The sequence below is a fragment of the Protomyctophum bolini genome (assembly GCF_963924005.1).
Source record: "Protomyctophum bolini genome assembly, chromosome: 2".
NCBI lineage: Eukaryota > Metazoa > Chordata > Actinopteri > Myctophiformes > Myctophidae > Protomyctophum > Protomyctophum bolini.
Genome location: NC_137863.1, coordinates 33415086 through 33427952, shown reverse-complemented (window position 1 = coordinate 33427952; position 12867 = coordinate 33415086). Strand labels below are relative to the sequence as shown.

The 12867-nt window shown below is 44.5% G+C and overlaps 1 protein-coding gene and 1 long non-coding RNA gene across 2 annotated transcripts in view; both read left to right on the top strand.

The window, feature by feature from the left end:
* LOC308323849 overlaps window positions 1-12200 on the top strand; it is a 72678-nt gene extending 60478 nt beyond the window's left edge. The window contains exon 3 of the long non-coding RNA XR_013964851.1: window positions 11612-12200. This is a non-coding gene — a long non-coding RNA (uncharacterized lncRNA). The remainder of the gene's footprint in view (window positions 1-11611) is intronic.
* A 140-nt stretch (window positions 12201-12340) lies between these two features.
* atp2b2 (ATPase plasma membrane Ca2+ transporting 2) overlaps window positions 12341-12867 on the top strand; it is a 125315-nt gene continuing 124788 nt past the window's right edge. Inside the window, exon 1 of the mRNA XM_080791997.1 lies at window positions 12341-12640. Coding sequence (XP_080648123.1) covers window positions 12439-12640 — 202 coding nt within the window. The 5' untranslated portion in view covers window positions 12341-12438. The remainder of the gene's footprint in view (window positions 12641-12867) is intronic.

Sequence of the window (12867 nt, the reverse complement as noted above, 5' to 3'; positions counted from 1 at the left end):
AGAGAGAGAGAGAGAGAGGGAAAGGAGCCCAGGGAGGGAGAGAAAATTACTTACAACAGCAGGAGGGTTGAATCAGAAAGCTGCAGTTTAGATATGTCTGATGATAGCGTCTGTTTTTAAAATCAGTGAGTCGCTGATTAGCGTACGGCCAACTATGCTTGAATCAGCTCCCCTTCAGGACTGCGGATTCTCGCCACATTGCACGCTACTTTGAATGATGCCTCTTAGATCCTCCTGTAACTTAATTCCTTAGCCGACTCTCAGCTTATTTTGCTGCAATAACAGAGCGGATTTTGTCTTTTCTTATGTTGCTACAAGTCTGTGAAGTGCATTATGGTGACGCACTGACGCTTAATAGCTATCGTCACGTTTTGCAATGGCAACTGGCCTCTGGCACAATTAGTGACTTGGTTTTTTTCTTCCACAAATGCAAACACTTCTTCGGACACTTTCCTGAAACACCATCTGCAAGCTTTGTTTTTGGTTTGGCCATGTTGTTGACATGCTGTTTTCTGTACGCGCTCTGTCTGTAACTTCATTGTTGCACTTCCTCGTGCGACGGTATTGTGTAGGCTACCGGACGCGAGCCGATGTATATGCTCAACGCGTCGTGGATGCAGTGCTGGTGGACTTGTAAATCGACATAAATGAATACAACACACCCACTTGGATAAACAGCTCATGATCGCCTTCCTGTGCTTAGAAACGCTAGCAATGACTTTTCCACACTTAACTGCAAGCAGAACAAAAATATTTATATTATATTGGTATGATCATAACGGGCCGCACATACATGTTGTGTGGGCCGCGGGTTGAGGAGCGCTGGCGTAAGTGTTCCTTTTATAGAGGTTATAATAATGCATACTGTCCCATAAATGTGAAATAGCAGAAAACATCTTCACTACCTTTTTGGAATTATTTAAATTCCTATTTTTTGATGTATACATGGATTTGGGTTTGGCACTCCACTGAAAACCATTGCTGATGTGCAACCTCTTTTTCTCATGCAACTATTTTACAATTAGTTGCAGATGAAAACTATTCAAGAGACTATGACTAAAACTAAAATCAAGATTTGCTGCCAAAAACAACACTGCTGTTGCATCAGCATCTGTAATTATGTACTGTAGCAGTGGTTGTTGGGGTATATCTGTCACTGTACATTTTGTACGTACATGACATTTACCCTCGGAGCAGTGGGCACTATTAATATGGTGCCCGCCCGGGGCTGTTGTACTGTACTTATACTTTGTCTCTGCATTTTGTACATTGCTTGCTTATAATGACCACGTCCACTATAGTGATAATTCACGACGCATGATGACATATTCAGTGTTCATTGATTGCTTAGTTTCGTTTTAGTTTAGTTTATTTCGGTCCTTTTTGACAAACAGTGTTGTACAGCAGGGGTTCTCAACCCGTGGGGGTCGCCATTTTTTCCCCCTTTTTTTTTGCAACTGAAAATGGAAATAGAGAGTTTACATATAGTACACATAGTACATGCATAAACCTTCCCTAATGATTATATCTGGTTTCAGTATTTATGTATGGTGTATTGTCTCTATTATTAAGGTTATTGTAGCAGAACCCCTGTTGTACAGTACTATCAATACGATATTTTTTTAGATTTTTCAGATATTTTAGCGGTTTTCATCAGCAAAAATGGAATACTTTATTAACAGGCATTGGGCTAATTAAGCCCCTATAGGCCTAGGCTCGTTTCCATTGTGGTCCTCTGTATAATATCAGAATCGGTCAGAATCGGTATCGGCAGATATTACCCTATACAAACAATCGGAGGCCTACAGTAGTTAATTCCAATCTTTGCGGCGCGCGGCACGAGGCTGGCAGGTGGGGCGGGGCGGCGCGGGGCACGAGGCTGGCAGGTGGGGCGGGGCACAAGGCTGGCGGGGGGTGGGGCGGGCAGACAGGCCAGCCAGCGGGATGAGGGCGCGACAGCCAAGGTAAGCGAGAGCAAACAGGATCAAAGGCAGCGGGAGATTGGGGAAAGGAGAGAGGGGAGGGAGAGTCGTGTAAGGTCGTCCGTCTCGACGTGTCATTGGTGGACAGGGGGGGGGGGGGGGGGTGAAGGTGCCTGTCCTCTGGAAAGAGGGGCCCTTTCACAAGATGTTGGCACGGAACGACGGGCTCCATTAAGGCTCCTCTGTCTGGAACAAAAGCTTATATCACTCTATGTCTCCAGCCCGGCAGCCATCTCCCAGCGATGTGTATAAGCATCTCTCTTTCTCACACCCTGCAGCAGTACACATTGCACGCACTGCCTTCTTTGTTGAAAATCCAACCAACCATCCCTAAGCCAACCACAGCTAGTATACACTACATACAGTAGCCTACATCCCCCACACATCCCCCACTCCCTCCCTGCACATCCCTCTATCTCGCCAGGCTCAAGGTCACAAAAACGCGTCGCGATGCAACACATTGTGAGCTTGTGTAGATCGGCTATTTTAAAAAGATTCTTATACTTTTTTTTTTTTTACTTTTGAAACTGGACAATCTGCATAATGAGTATACTTTCTACTTTTGGTACTTTTAAGTATATTTTGATACCAATGTTTTATTTAATCTATAGCCTATAAGCTTAAAATGTGTCTCGTCCGCAACGCGCTGAGAGCTTATATATTGCTGTGTGTGTGTGTGTGTGTGTGTGTGCATGTGCATGCGCACCGCGTGATCGTGTGCGTGCAAGAGGATTCCCTGGGCATCATAACGCCACCAACATCATGTCATTTAAGGATATTTTACTTGTGCATAATGATTTATTTAGTTTCGTATTTTTATCCGTGTCGTATTATTAGACTATTTAATTCAGACAGGCCCCTGCAGAGTCATGGGTAATGGATCTCGTGACTAGGCATGTAAAGGTATACCGTATACATACCGTATACATACCGTATACCGTGGCAAAAGCAGCCAAGGTATTGATACCGTGATTTCTGAGCTGACGGTATTAATTTATTATTTTATGCGCACTTGACGCAGTCCACAACATCCTCTAAAGGCACCTGTACATTCCCTATTGCCTACAATATATATTTATTACAATATATATTTGTAAGTACAGTAAGTAATACGTTTAAAATCATAATTTAACATTTTGCTCGAATCATTCATTGATAAGCAAAAAAAGAAAATAGGCCTATATATTAATGTTTTAATACCGTGAAATATCGCGGTATACAGTGTCGATACCGTCACCGTACAGTAAAATATCATACCGTTACATGCCTACTCGTGACCACATGGCAGTTGTACGATATTACGTTATACAGTACGGTAGGTTCACAATCATTGAGGCCAAACATTGTATAGTATTGTATTCAGTATAAAAATGGTGGAAACAGTCGTCACATTTTTTTTACTTAAGTAAAAGTATCAATACTGCAATATAGAAATGCTCCGTTACAAGTTAAAGTCTGGGAATTATAAATGTAATTAATTTGTAAGCTATAAAGGCAGTGGTGTATATCCCGCACTACTCTTCACTACAGGCAGAGGGAGTTGTTTGTTCAGTGCCTGCTTTAGCTCACACTGTTCTGTGTGAGAGAATGCTCAAGGACATTTTAAAGGGGAGAGAGAGAGAGGTGGTGAAATGCAGAAATAAAGAGTGAATGCACCCTGCAGTTGGAATCTGTGGACCACCCACTTCTCGCCAGGCCGAGTAGAGAGAGCAGTAATTATTCTGCAACGCTGCGTGTTCATCAATCATATAGGACGGAACAGAGAGACAGAAAGGGAAAAGTGGCAGATGTCATTTATGGCAGACACTACCAAATACAAAGAATGATTGGAAGAAAAAATTAAACCTGACTGACTGACTAAAATGCATTTGAAATTCAATGAGAAGGTTACTTATCAGGATACCAATAAAAAAAATAGCAAAGAATGATTCAGGTTTCCAATTCAAATATAGCAAAAATCTGCATTTATTTTGCTACGACAGTAATATGCACTGTGGCCCTCTGGAGTGAGTGTGGAAATATATTGGCCCTCGCCATCGTCAAAGTTGCCCACCCCTGGACTAAAGTATAGTGACTAACACTATTTCCAGCCTTTTGAGGTTGTTCGTGGTCTGACGATGTATGCACTTCTAAAATTGTCCTTCACGGGCTGTGTTACCACAAGAACCCCATATAGCGTTCCTATTCTGGGGCCACAATGTAGTGCAAATTACCAGATCTTTACAAGCTCACAACGCATCGCAAAACCGGTGTTGATTTCATCGACTAAAACTAAACGAAAAATTTATATTTTTTCACTGACAAAAACTAAATAGAAACTAAATGAAGACTAAGCTATGGTGACTAAAACTATATATCGACAATTTCGTCAATGAATAAAAACTAGACTAAAATGTTAGGAAGGAACTAGTGGACAAGAGATCCAGTAGATGTCATTTTACACTTGGTTGCATGCTGGAAATGTGTAAAGTGTAAAATCGGCCATTACGACGGCATCAAGGCCCGCCAGTCGACTAAATCAACCGTAGATTCCAGGGGGACTAAAATGTGACTAAAACTAAATTAAAACTATTCAAAAGACAATGACTAAAACTAAAATCAAATTGTCCTGCCAAAAACAACACTGATCGGCAACCCCCCAAAACATAGCTAAAGTCTTGGAAGAGCCACCCATCGACTAATCTAAAATACGGCAACCTTCCCCGTGTTTCTTCACTGGTCCGATCTAGAAGAGCGCAGTTTGCCGGCCACTGCTACAGAGCTGACAATGAGGTTATATCTTCCCTTCTTCTCTGGAGTCCTGCCTCAAAGCAGACCAGAGGTAGAAAACTGTCGTTTCCTGATGTCATCGCTAGGGACACATGCATCAGTAAGCAGGAACTGGGGATGGCAATGAAGGACCGGGAAGTCTGGCGTGATATTGTGAAATCCACGATCTTTACCGCGATGATGAAGCTCTATATATTTTTTTATTAGTCTTATATTGAAGACAAAAACACATGGTCCGGGCACCAGAAGTATAAACCGGAATTTAAAGTTAGCTGCAATCTGAGCCATGAATATAGCTTGTTTTGAACAGTCATCTAAAGCCCACCACACACCGGCTGCGTCCACCGCGCGGCGGACACAGCCGCCTCCATTATTTTCAATGAACCTATCGCACACCGGCTCCGTCCGTCGCGCCGCGTCGCCAGGCACGCCGATAGAACACAGTTCTATTTTCCAGGCGGCGCCGCGCGGCAACGCGTCGCAGACGGTCGCAGACGGTGTGTGATGGGCTTCAGATAACATAGCTTGTTTAGATAATAATGCTTGTTTTGAACATAGCTTGTTTTCAACTAGTGTTGTTTTTGGCAGCACATTTAGATTTGAGTTGTAGTCATAGTCTCCTTGAATAGTTTTCATTTACTTTTAGTCACACGGAATGTTTTGGTGTTGGTCTAGTTTTGGTCGATTAAATATTGTGAAATTTTAGTCGACTAAATCTATTTAGTCGACTAAAATGTGTTTTGGCGGGCCTTGATGCCATCGTAATGACTTGTACTGCATCTCTTGTCCACTAGTAGTTTACGAAATTGTCAATACATTTAGTCTTAGTTTTAGTCATCGTAGCTTAGTTTTCATTTATCCATTTAGTCAGTGAAAAAAGGTAGTCGGCGAACATTTATCGCCTTCGTTTTAGTCGACAAAAACAACACTGTTTTGAACATTCATCTAAGATAATATAGCTTGTTTTGAACAAGATTCTAAGACAGTGGTTCCAAAACTTTTTCATGTCAAGGACACCCAAATGGACACTAATTAGCTCGCGGACCCCCATTTGAAAAGATATGCCAGAGACCCCCATAAGAGAAGACTGTTACGGCTCTAGCAGTGACTCTCAACCTGTTTAATTTCAAGGATCCCAAGTTTGACATGCATTAGTCTACAGACCCCCCATTTAATGGCATTTCTATCTCTTGTAAAATCAATGTTAATTTAACCTGTTCTGACATTCCATGTTGATCCTTCCCCACCCCGTCCTTACTGTTCTGACATTCCATATGTTGATCTGGCCTCATCAAACCCTGTACACTCAAATCACACTCCATATATGGCCAGTTCAGAATTCATTCCATATGTTGATCTGACCCCACATGTCAAAGCGCCAGCGCTCCCCCAGCAGTCTGCCGTCACCCGGGTGGATGAGTGCACAACTGCACACGCTTCTCTCCCTCGTCTTACTGGTATAGATATAATAGAAGTAGTGTGGACATTGACTCTCTCATTGGTCCTTCTGGGTCAATGTTTACGCTATATCTGTCTTAAATTAACATTGACAATTTTACTCTGGGTGCTGGGAATACATAAATAAAATACGGTGTGTGCACACGCCAGAGATAACTCAATTACCTACAGTACTATACGGTATCTGGGGCATGCACGCACGCACGGCAGGTAAGCAAGACGGAGGCAGTCATGATGCATTCAGGCAAGGAAGATGAACTCATTTTGAACGGGGTTCGTGTATATCCACCATGCACACTCGAGGCGACTGAAGTTACCCACTCTTTGATGTTCAAATGCATTTAGAACAGGGAAGGAGAACCATTTTGACGCCTGCTACACACATATACAGTCATCAGCGTTTCATATGTGAATGCATGGCAGACGCTAACAATAGCCCTGCTGCACGCTGACGCCTTCATTGTGCAAAGAAACAGAGATTCTGTTCCAAGAATTCCATGTGTGTGTGTGTGTGTGTGTGTGTGTGTGTGTGTGTGTGTGTGTGTGTGTGTGTGTGTGTGTGTGTGTGTGTGTGTGTGTGTGTGTGTGTGTGTGCGCGTGCGCGTATGCACGTGCGTGTGCATTCTTGAAAGCGGTGCATCATTTTTCTTTGATGTGGCTCAGCTCAGGCATCAACATCGCGTCCCACCCCCCCTCTCTCTCGCCCTCTCGCTCACCCCATTTCCATTTAGCTTCACTCCCTCCTCCATTTGGCTTCCTCCATCTTCCTTAGGTACCTCCCCACTTCCCTTTCCCTTTCGTGAGCTCATTCAACCACTCCTATATGAATTATCATTGTTGTTTAATGTGTGCCACAGTGCCACCATCAGGTCCCCTTTCCCCTTTTTGGTTGGTTCAAAGTAAAGGCTGCCATATCTTCCCGGCACCCCAAGCTCCTATTTTGAAAGAAATCCAGGCGCTCATTGTGTTAAGCGTTTTGGATTATCGTGATAATATTGTTCATTGTTTTGGCCTCAATAAACGTGACACAAGTAAGATATTCATATCCTCCCATGGCCAAAGTACCCCCATATATTTTCATTTTCATTTCATTTTCAATCGTTTTTTGTGAGTTTTTTGTTAGTGAAGCCCTCACACCTGCACAACAGATTGTTGTATAGCTGATGCATGAGACTTGTTGACTGATGCAAGCTCGCAATTAATTTCCAATGGGAGTCACATGGTTTGACACAACATTTTTGTTGTATGAGGTACAGTAGGGGTGCAGCGGTTCTCGGTTTAAAACCGAACCGTTCGGTACAGCATACACGGTTCAATGCGCTCTAATGAACCGCGCTATTTCGGTTTGCATTAATGAATTTCTTACAGCTGCGAAGAATGCATTTCTCGGTCACACACACCGTCCTACTAAGAAGTCTTGCACTCTTTCGGTCACAGAAGTGTAGCACTCTGTCAGTCCACCCCCTCTCCCACAGACACACACACACACACACACACACACACACACACACACACACACACACACACACACACACACTCACACACACAGAGAGAGACGGCATGATGAGGAGAATCCAGCCCTCGTCTTTAAACGTCGTTCTTGAAAAGACCACTCTGTGGAATAATTATTGATCGTCATACACAGAGACACACACAGCGGAGTAACCTCGAATCAACAGGCTTCTAAGCACCGTCTTTGTAAGTTTGTTCAGATCTGTTTCTGCATCTGCACTCGCTGTTTGAGTGCTGAAGAGGGAGAGAGAGAGCAAAAACAACTCGTTGTTGCTCTCTCCACCCGGAGCAGGAGAAGAATATTCCGTCTGAAAAGTCCCAACAAAATACTCCATGTCCAATCCATGACTGTAGATAGAAACCCTTCTTCTAATAATATAAGCATAATATCCTTAAATCCTCATGCAGAGATCTTTATTGTAAACTTTAGTATTTTTCTGTGCGACACGGCACTGTGAATCCCTCCCCTCCCAGGAGCCACTCTTCTCTCCGCATAGGTGCATTATTTTTCCCTTGAAAATAATAATGATGAGGCACATTAAAATAGCAATATAAGGTTTTTTTTCCCCCTTTAAAATAATGAAAAGGCAGAAATGCCTAATAAAATAATATATGCTAAAAAAAGAAAAAAAGAAAATGCTATAAATAAACTTTTTTGAGTGGTGCAAGCCAGTCCTTTACGGATTTATGTGTGTGTGTGGGTGCCTGCCTGGCTGGCTGGCTGGGTATGAGCATGAAAACAGAATGTTTGTTTTTCACCACCTGTGCACAACCTAACACACACGCACATATTAACTGGGCTATATATGATGATTTCGTGTGTGCCAGTACAGTACAGTAGAGGGTACAGTAGAGGGACCGGCACACAGTAACTCTGTCATTTCTCAACCGTTTCGGACACGGGGCGGCAGTTCTGGAACCCCCCCCCCCCCCCCCCCGCGGGGAATGTCAGAACATTGATTTTACCCCTCTTTGGTGGGGACGTAACAACTACAAAGAAAGCCTTCTAGCAAAGAATTCTCCTTTAAAACTCACAGTATTTGCAATAAAACAAGTAGTGTCATATATACAACAGATGTGGTTGAATTGCCAAGGGATTCCTTTCACGAGAACCTATTTTGAAATAATAGCTATTCTTATAATGGAAGCACCCCCAAGCTATAAAAATAAAAAAGGAAAAGAAAAGGAACAAGTCTTTGAACTTCTGCTAATAACCGAAACTAGTGTGAGAGATAGCCATGTGTATCTTATACATGTATTGATGGTATAGTATGCTAATACTATGGGAAAACATTGTCATAAATTGCATCTAGGGATGTCCCATTACACTTTTTTCATTCCCGATCCAATACCACAGTTTGTGTTAGCCGATACCGAATACTGATACCAGTGTTACTAAAAAATCTTATTTTGAAGTCCACCGAGTGGGAATAGTGTTAATAGCTATCTAGCTATATATCTCGTGTTGTGTTTATAGCTATCTAGCTATATATCTCATGTTGTGTTTATAGCTATCTAGCTATATATATCGTGTTGTGTTTATAGCTATCTAGCTATATATATCGTGTTGTGTTTATAGCTATCTAGCTATATATCTCATGTTGTGTTTATAGCTATCTAGCTATATATATTGTGTTGTGTTTATAGCTATCTAGCTATATATCTCGTGTTGTGTTTATAGCTATCTAGCTATATAAATCACGTTGTTGTGTTTATAGCAGACTCCTCATTAAAATGTGCACTTGCAGTTTGGGCAACTCCAAAGCAAACTCCACATGCCCCAACATTTTATTTACCTGCCATAGTGTCAACCCCTTACCCCTGTGTTGGATCTGTGGTTAGACTGGCACATTCGCCGATGCTGATATGAACCGATCAAAAAGCGCCATTACCGATACTTTTCCGATACCGATACAGTATCTGGACATCTCCAATTGCATCACTCCCATTTCACTTCTGAAGGCTAAATCTGTAAGCTAAATATAACCACAAGGCCTGCCTTTTCACCAAACACAGAAATGTGGGATTAGAGAAAATTGTTTCCATACTTGATTGATTAACACACCTGACTAATTATGTGTGACAGCGAATCACCAGCTTTGTATTTTGTGGCTATTGCCTCATTGTTTTGTTTTGCTGTTGAAACCATCACTGCACGGTCTGCACCACGCCACGCATCTCAAGGACAGTGCAGTGAGGAAAGTTTAAAAAATCACAAAACTTCTTCACTTCCGAAGTCTGAAACCATTTATTTTCACTTTGGAGCAGCAGAGTAAATGCTGGTGCCACAGAGGTGTCTGCCAGGCGGTGCCAGCTGGCGTTGTATTATTGGGAGAATTACCTGCTGTAATGCACTTTCTCTCTTCAGTTGGTCACTTCATTAGCCGTTCTGACACACGCACGCACGCATGCACACACTCATCTCTTCCCTGAGCGAGAATTAGTTTGCCTCCATTTGACAGTCTGCTGGCACAGAGGAGCAGCAACATGCATTATCTCCACCAGGCCGACGGCCCAGGCTATACGGCGGGATGGGTGGAGATATTCATATTCCTTTCCAACTGGTTCTAATTGGTTTCCACAGTTAGTGGGAGGGGCCTATTTGACACGAATGGCACAAATCATCAACACGTTGTCCGTTCGACCCCAAACTTTTATCACCTACTGTACATAGGAGCCTCTACTCAATGCATAGCCAGTCACAAAGTCATAAAACTCTGAGCTTTACTTATTGGTTTATACAGACATGGTTTGTTTTTGTATTAATTAATTGATTGATTCATTATTGTTATAATTATACATTAACTGCATTTACTGCCAACATTGATTCAGTCTGTAAGGAAGAAAAAAAGCATCCTATAGACAACAGAATTAGCCGCCTGTTTGTGCAGTCATACAACGAACATGCTTATTATTGGGCTATGCGCGCGCAAACGCACGCACGCTGCATCCATTTCAGCTCGCTGTGCATGAGAGCGAGAGACAGAAAGAGAGAGAGAGAGCGTATGGGGGGCTTCGGTGGCACCATCCTCTTCATGACAGTGCAGTGTTATACGTGCGGCTGTCGCGCTCTCTGTCGTCAGAGCATACAGCCTCCCGTCCGTCCATCCGTCCGCCCGCGCACACACACTATACTCCTCCTTGACGCGCTGCAGCAGAAAGGAGCATCCTCCCTCCTCTCTCTCTCTCTCTCTCTCTCTCTCTCTCTCTCTCTCTCTCTATCTCTCTATATCTCTCTCTCTCTCTCTCTCTCTCTCTCTCTCTCTCTCTCTCTCTCTCTCTCTCTCTCTCTCTCTCTCTCTCTCTCTCTCTCTCTCTCTCCCTGTCTCTCTCTCTCCCTGTCTCTCTCCTTGTCGGTCGCTCGGTGTGTCCTCAGAAGGAGGGTGGCGACAGCGGCAGTAGCATATACATGCATACATACAGTGCATACATGCATACATATAAGTGCATACATGCAGTGCATACATGCATACATATACGTGCATACATACATACATGCATACAGTGCATAGTAGAAATAGCAGCTTTCAGAAGAGAGGCTGCCCTTCAGCGCACACCGCTGCATTCTCCTCTGCCCTGATCAACGCACCGCTCACCATTTATCCTCTGTCTCTCTCTCTCCCCCATCTCCCATTTTCTCCTCATCTTTTCCATATCTCTATCTCTCCCTCCCTCCCTCTCTCTCTCTCTCTCTCTCTCTCTCTCTCTCTCTCTCTCTCTCTCTCTCTCTCTCTCTCTGCGCTCGTTCGCTCTCTCCTGCTCCTCCTCCTGTCCTCTTTTGGAATTCCTCTCTCTCTCTCTCTCTCTCTCTCTCTCTCTCTCTCTCTCTCTCTCTCCACACACCACCTACCTGTCTCTCCACCTGTCTCTCTCCCTCACCTCCTCTGTAGCAGTGATGGGGAAGATCACCATGTAGAGAGAGCGAGCAGCGCGTGCGAGAGAGAGAGAGAGAGAGAGAGAGCGAGGCAGCGGAGGCAGCAGCAGCAGTGTGTGTGCAGTGCAACAGTGAAGAATCGAGCAGCAGCAGCGATGGGAAGCCGCGCGGCGTGGAGTGGCTGTGGACCGCAGCCGTGGTGAAGCCTGAGACCGACGACGGGACTCGGCCAGCCCGCCGCCCGCCCCCACTCTCCTCAGGACCGTCCATCCAAACCACGCTCTCCTCAGGACCAAACCACACTCTCCTCAGGACCTGACCACCACCGGGGCCGTCCATCCAAACCACGCTCTCCTGCTCCCGGATGCTCCCCTCGCGCGTATCCTCTCCTCTTCTTCTCCTCCTCCTCTTCTCTTCTTCTTATTCCTCCTCTCCTTCTGTTTCTCCTCTCTGACGATTTTTCTTTCTTTCTCTCTCTCTCTCTCTCTCTCTCTTTTTCTCCTTCACGCCACCGAGCCGATCGCTGATCGATCTCCTCACGAAGACCGTCCATTGATTTATTATTCCCCTCTGATTTTCTCTCTCTCTCTCTCTCTCTCTCGCTCTCTCTCTCTCTCTCTCTCTCTCTCTCTCCCCCTGTCATTCTCCTCCCGCACCTCTATTTTTGGATGTTTCTTTCTAAAAAAAGAAAATAAGAGTCAACTCATCTCTCTCTGGTTTTTTTTTTGTGTGCAAGCAGTTTTTTCCTCTCTTTTTTGCGATCGATCGCCTGCCGAAGCAATAATTAAACGAACGCCTGAAATCTCGACTGACTCCAAGAAGTAGTGGTCTGTGGTCTCCACCATGGGGGACATGTCCAACAGTGGAGTCTACTCCAAGAACCAGATGAACGATGGGAACCACCACGCGGCCGGCTTCGGCGTCTCCGTCATGGAGCTGCGCGCGCTCATGGAGCTCCGCGCCACCGAGGCAGTGGTCAAGCTCCAGGAGGACTATGGCGGCACGGAGGGGCTGTGCACGCGGCTCAAGACCTCCCCCACGGAAGGTGAGTGTCCCTCTGTGTGTGTGTGTGTGTGTGTGTGTGTGTGTGTGTGTGTGTGTGTCTGTGCGATACATGTCGTTGTGTGCGAGGCGCATGTCCGTGCGTGTGCCAGTGTGTGTGTGTGGGTGTGTGCGTGCAGTATACTGTATGCATGTGTGTGCATGTGCGCCTTTTTGCAGGAAGGAGGCTGGCAGCGTCTGGTTATGTGTCGCCGTGCTATGTCATAAATT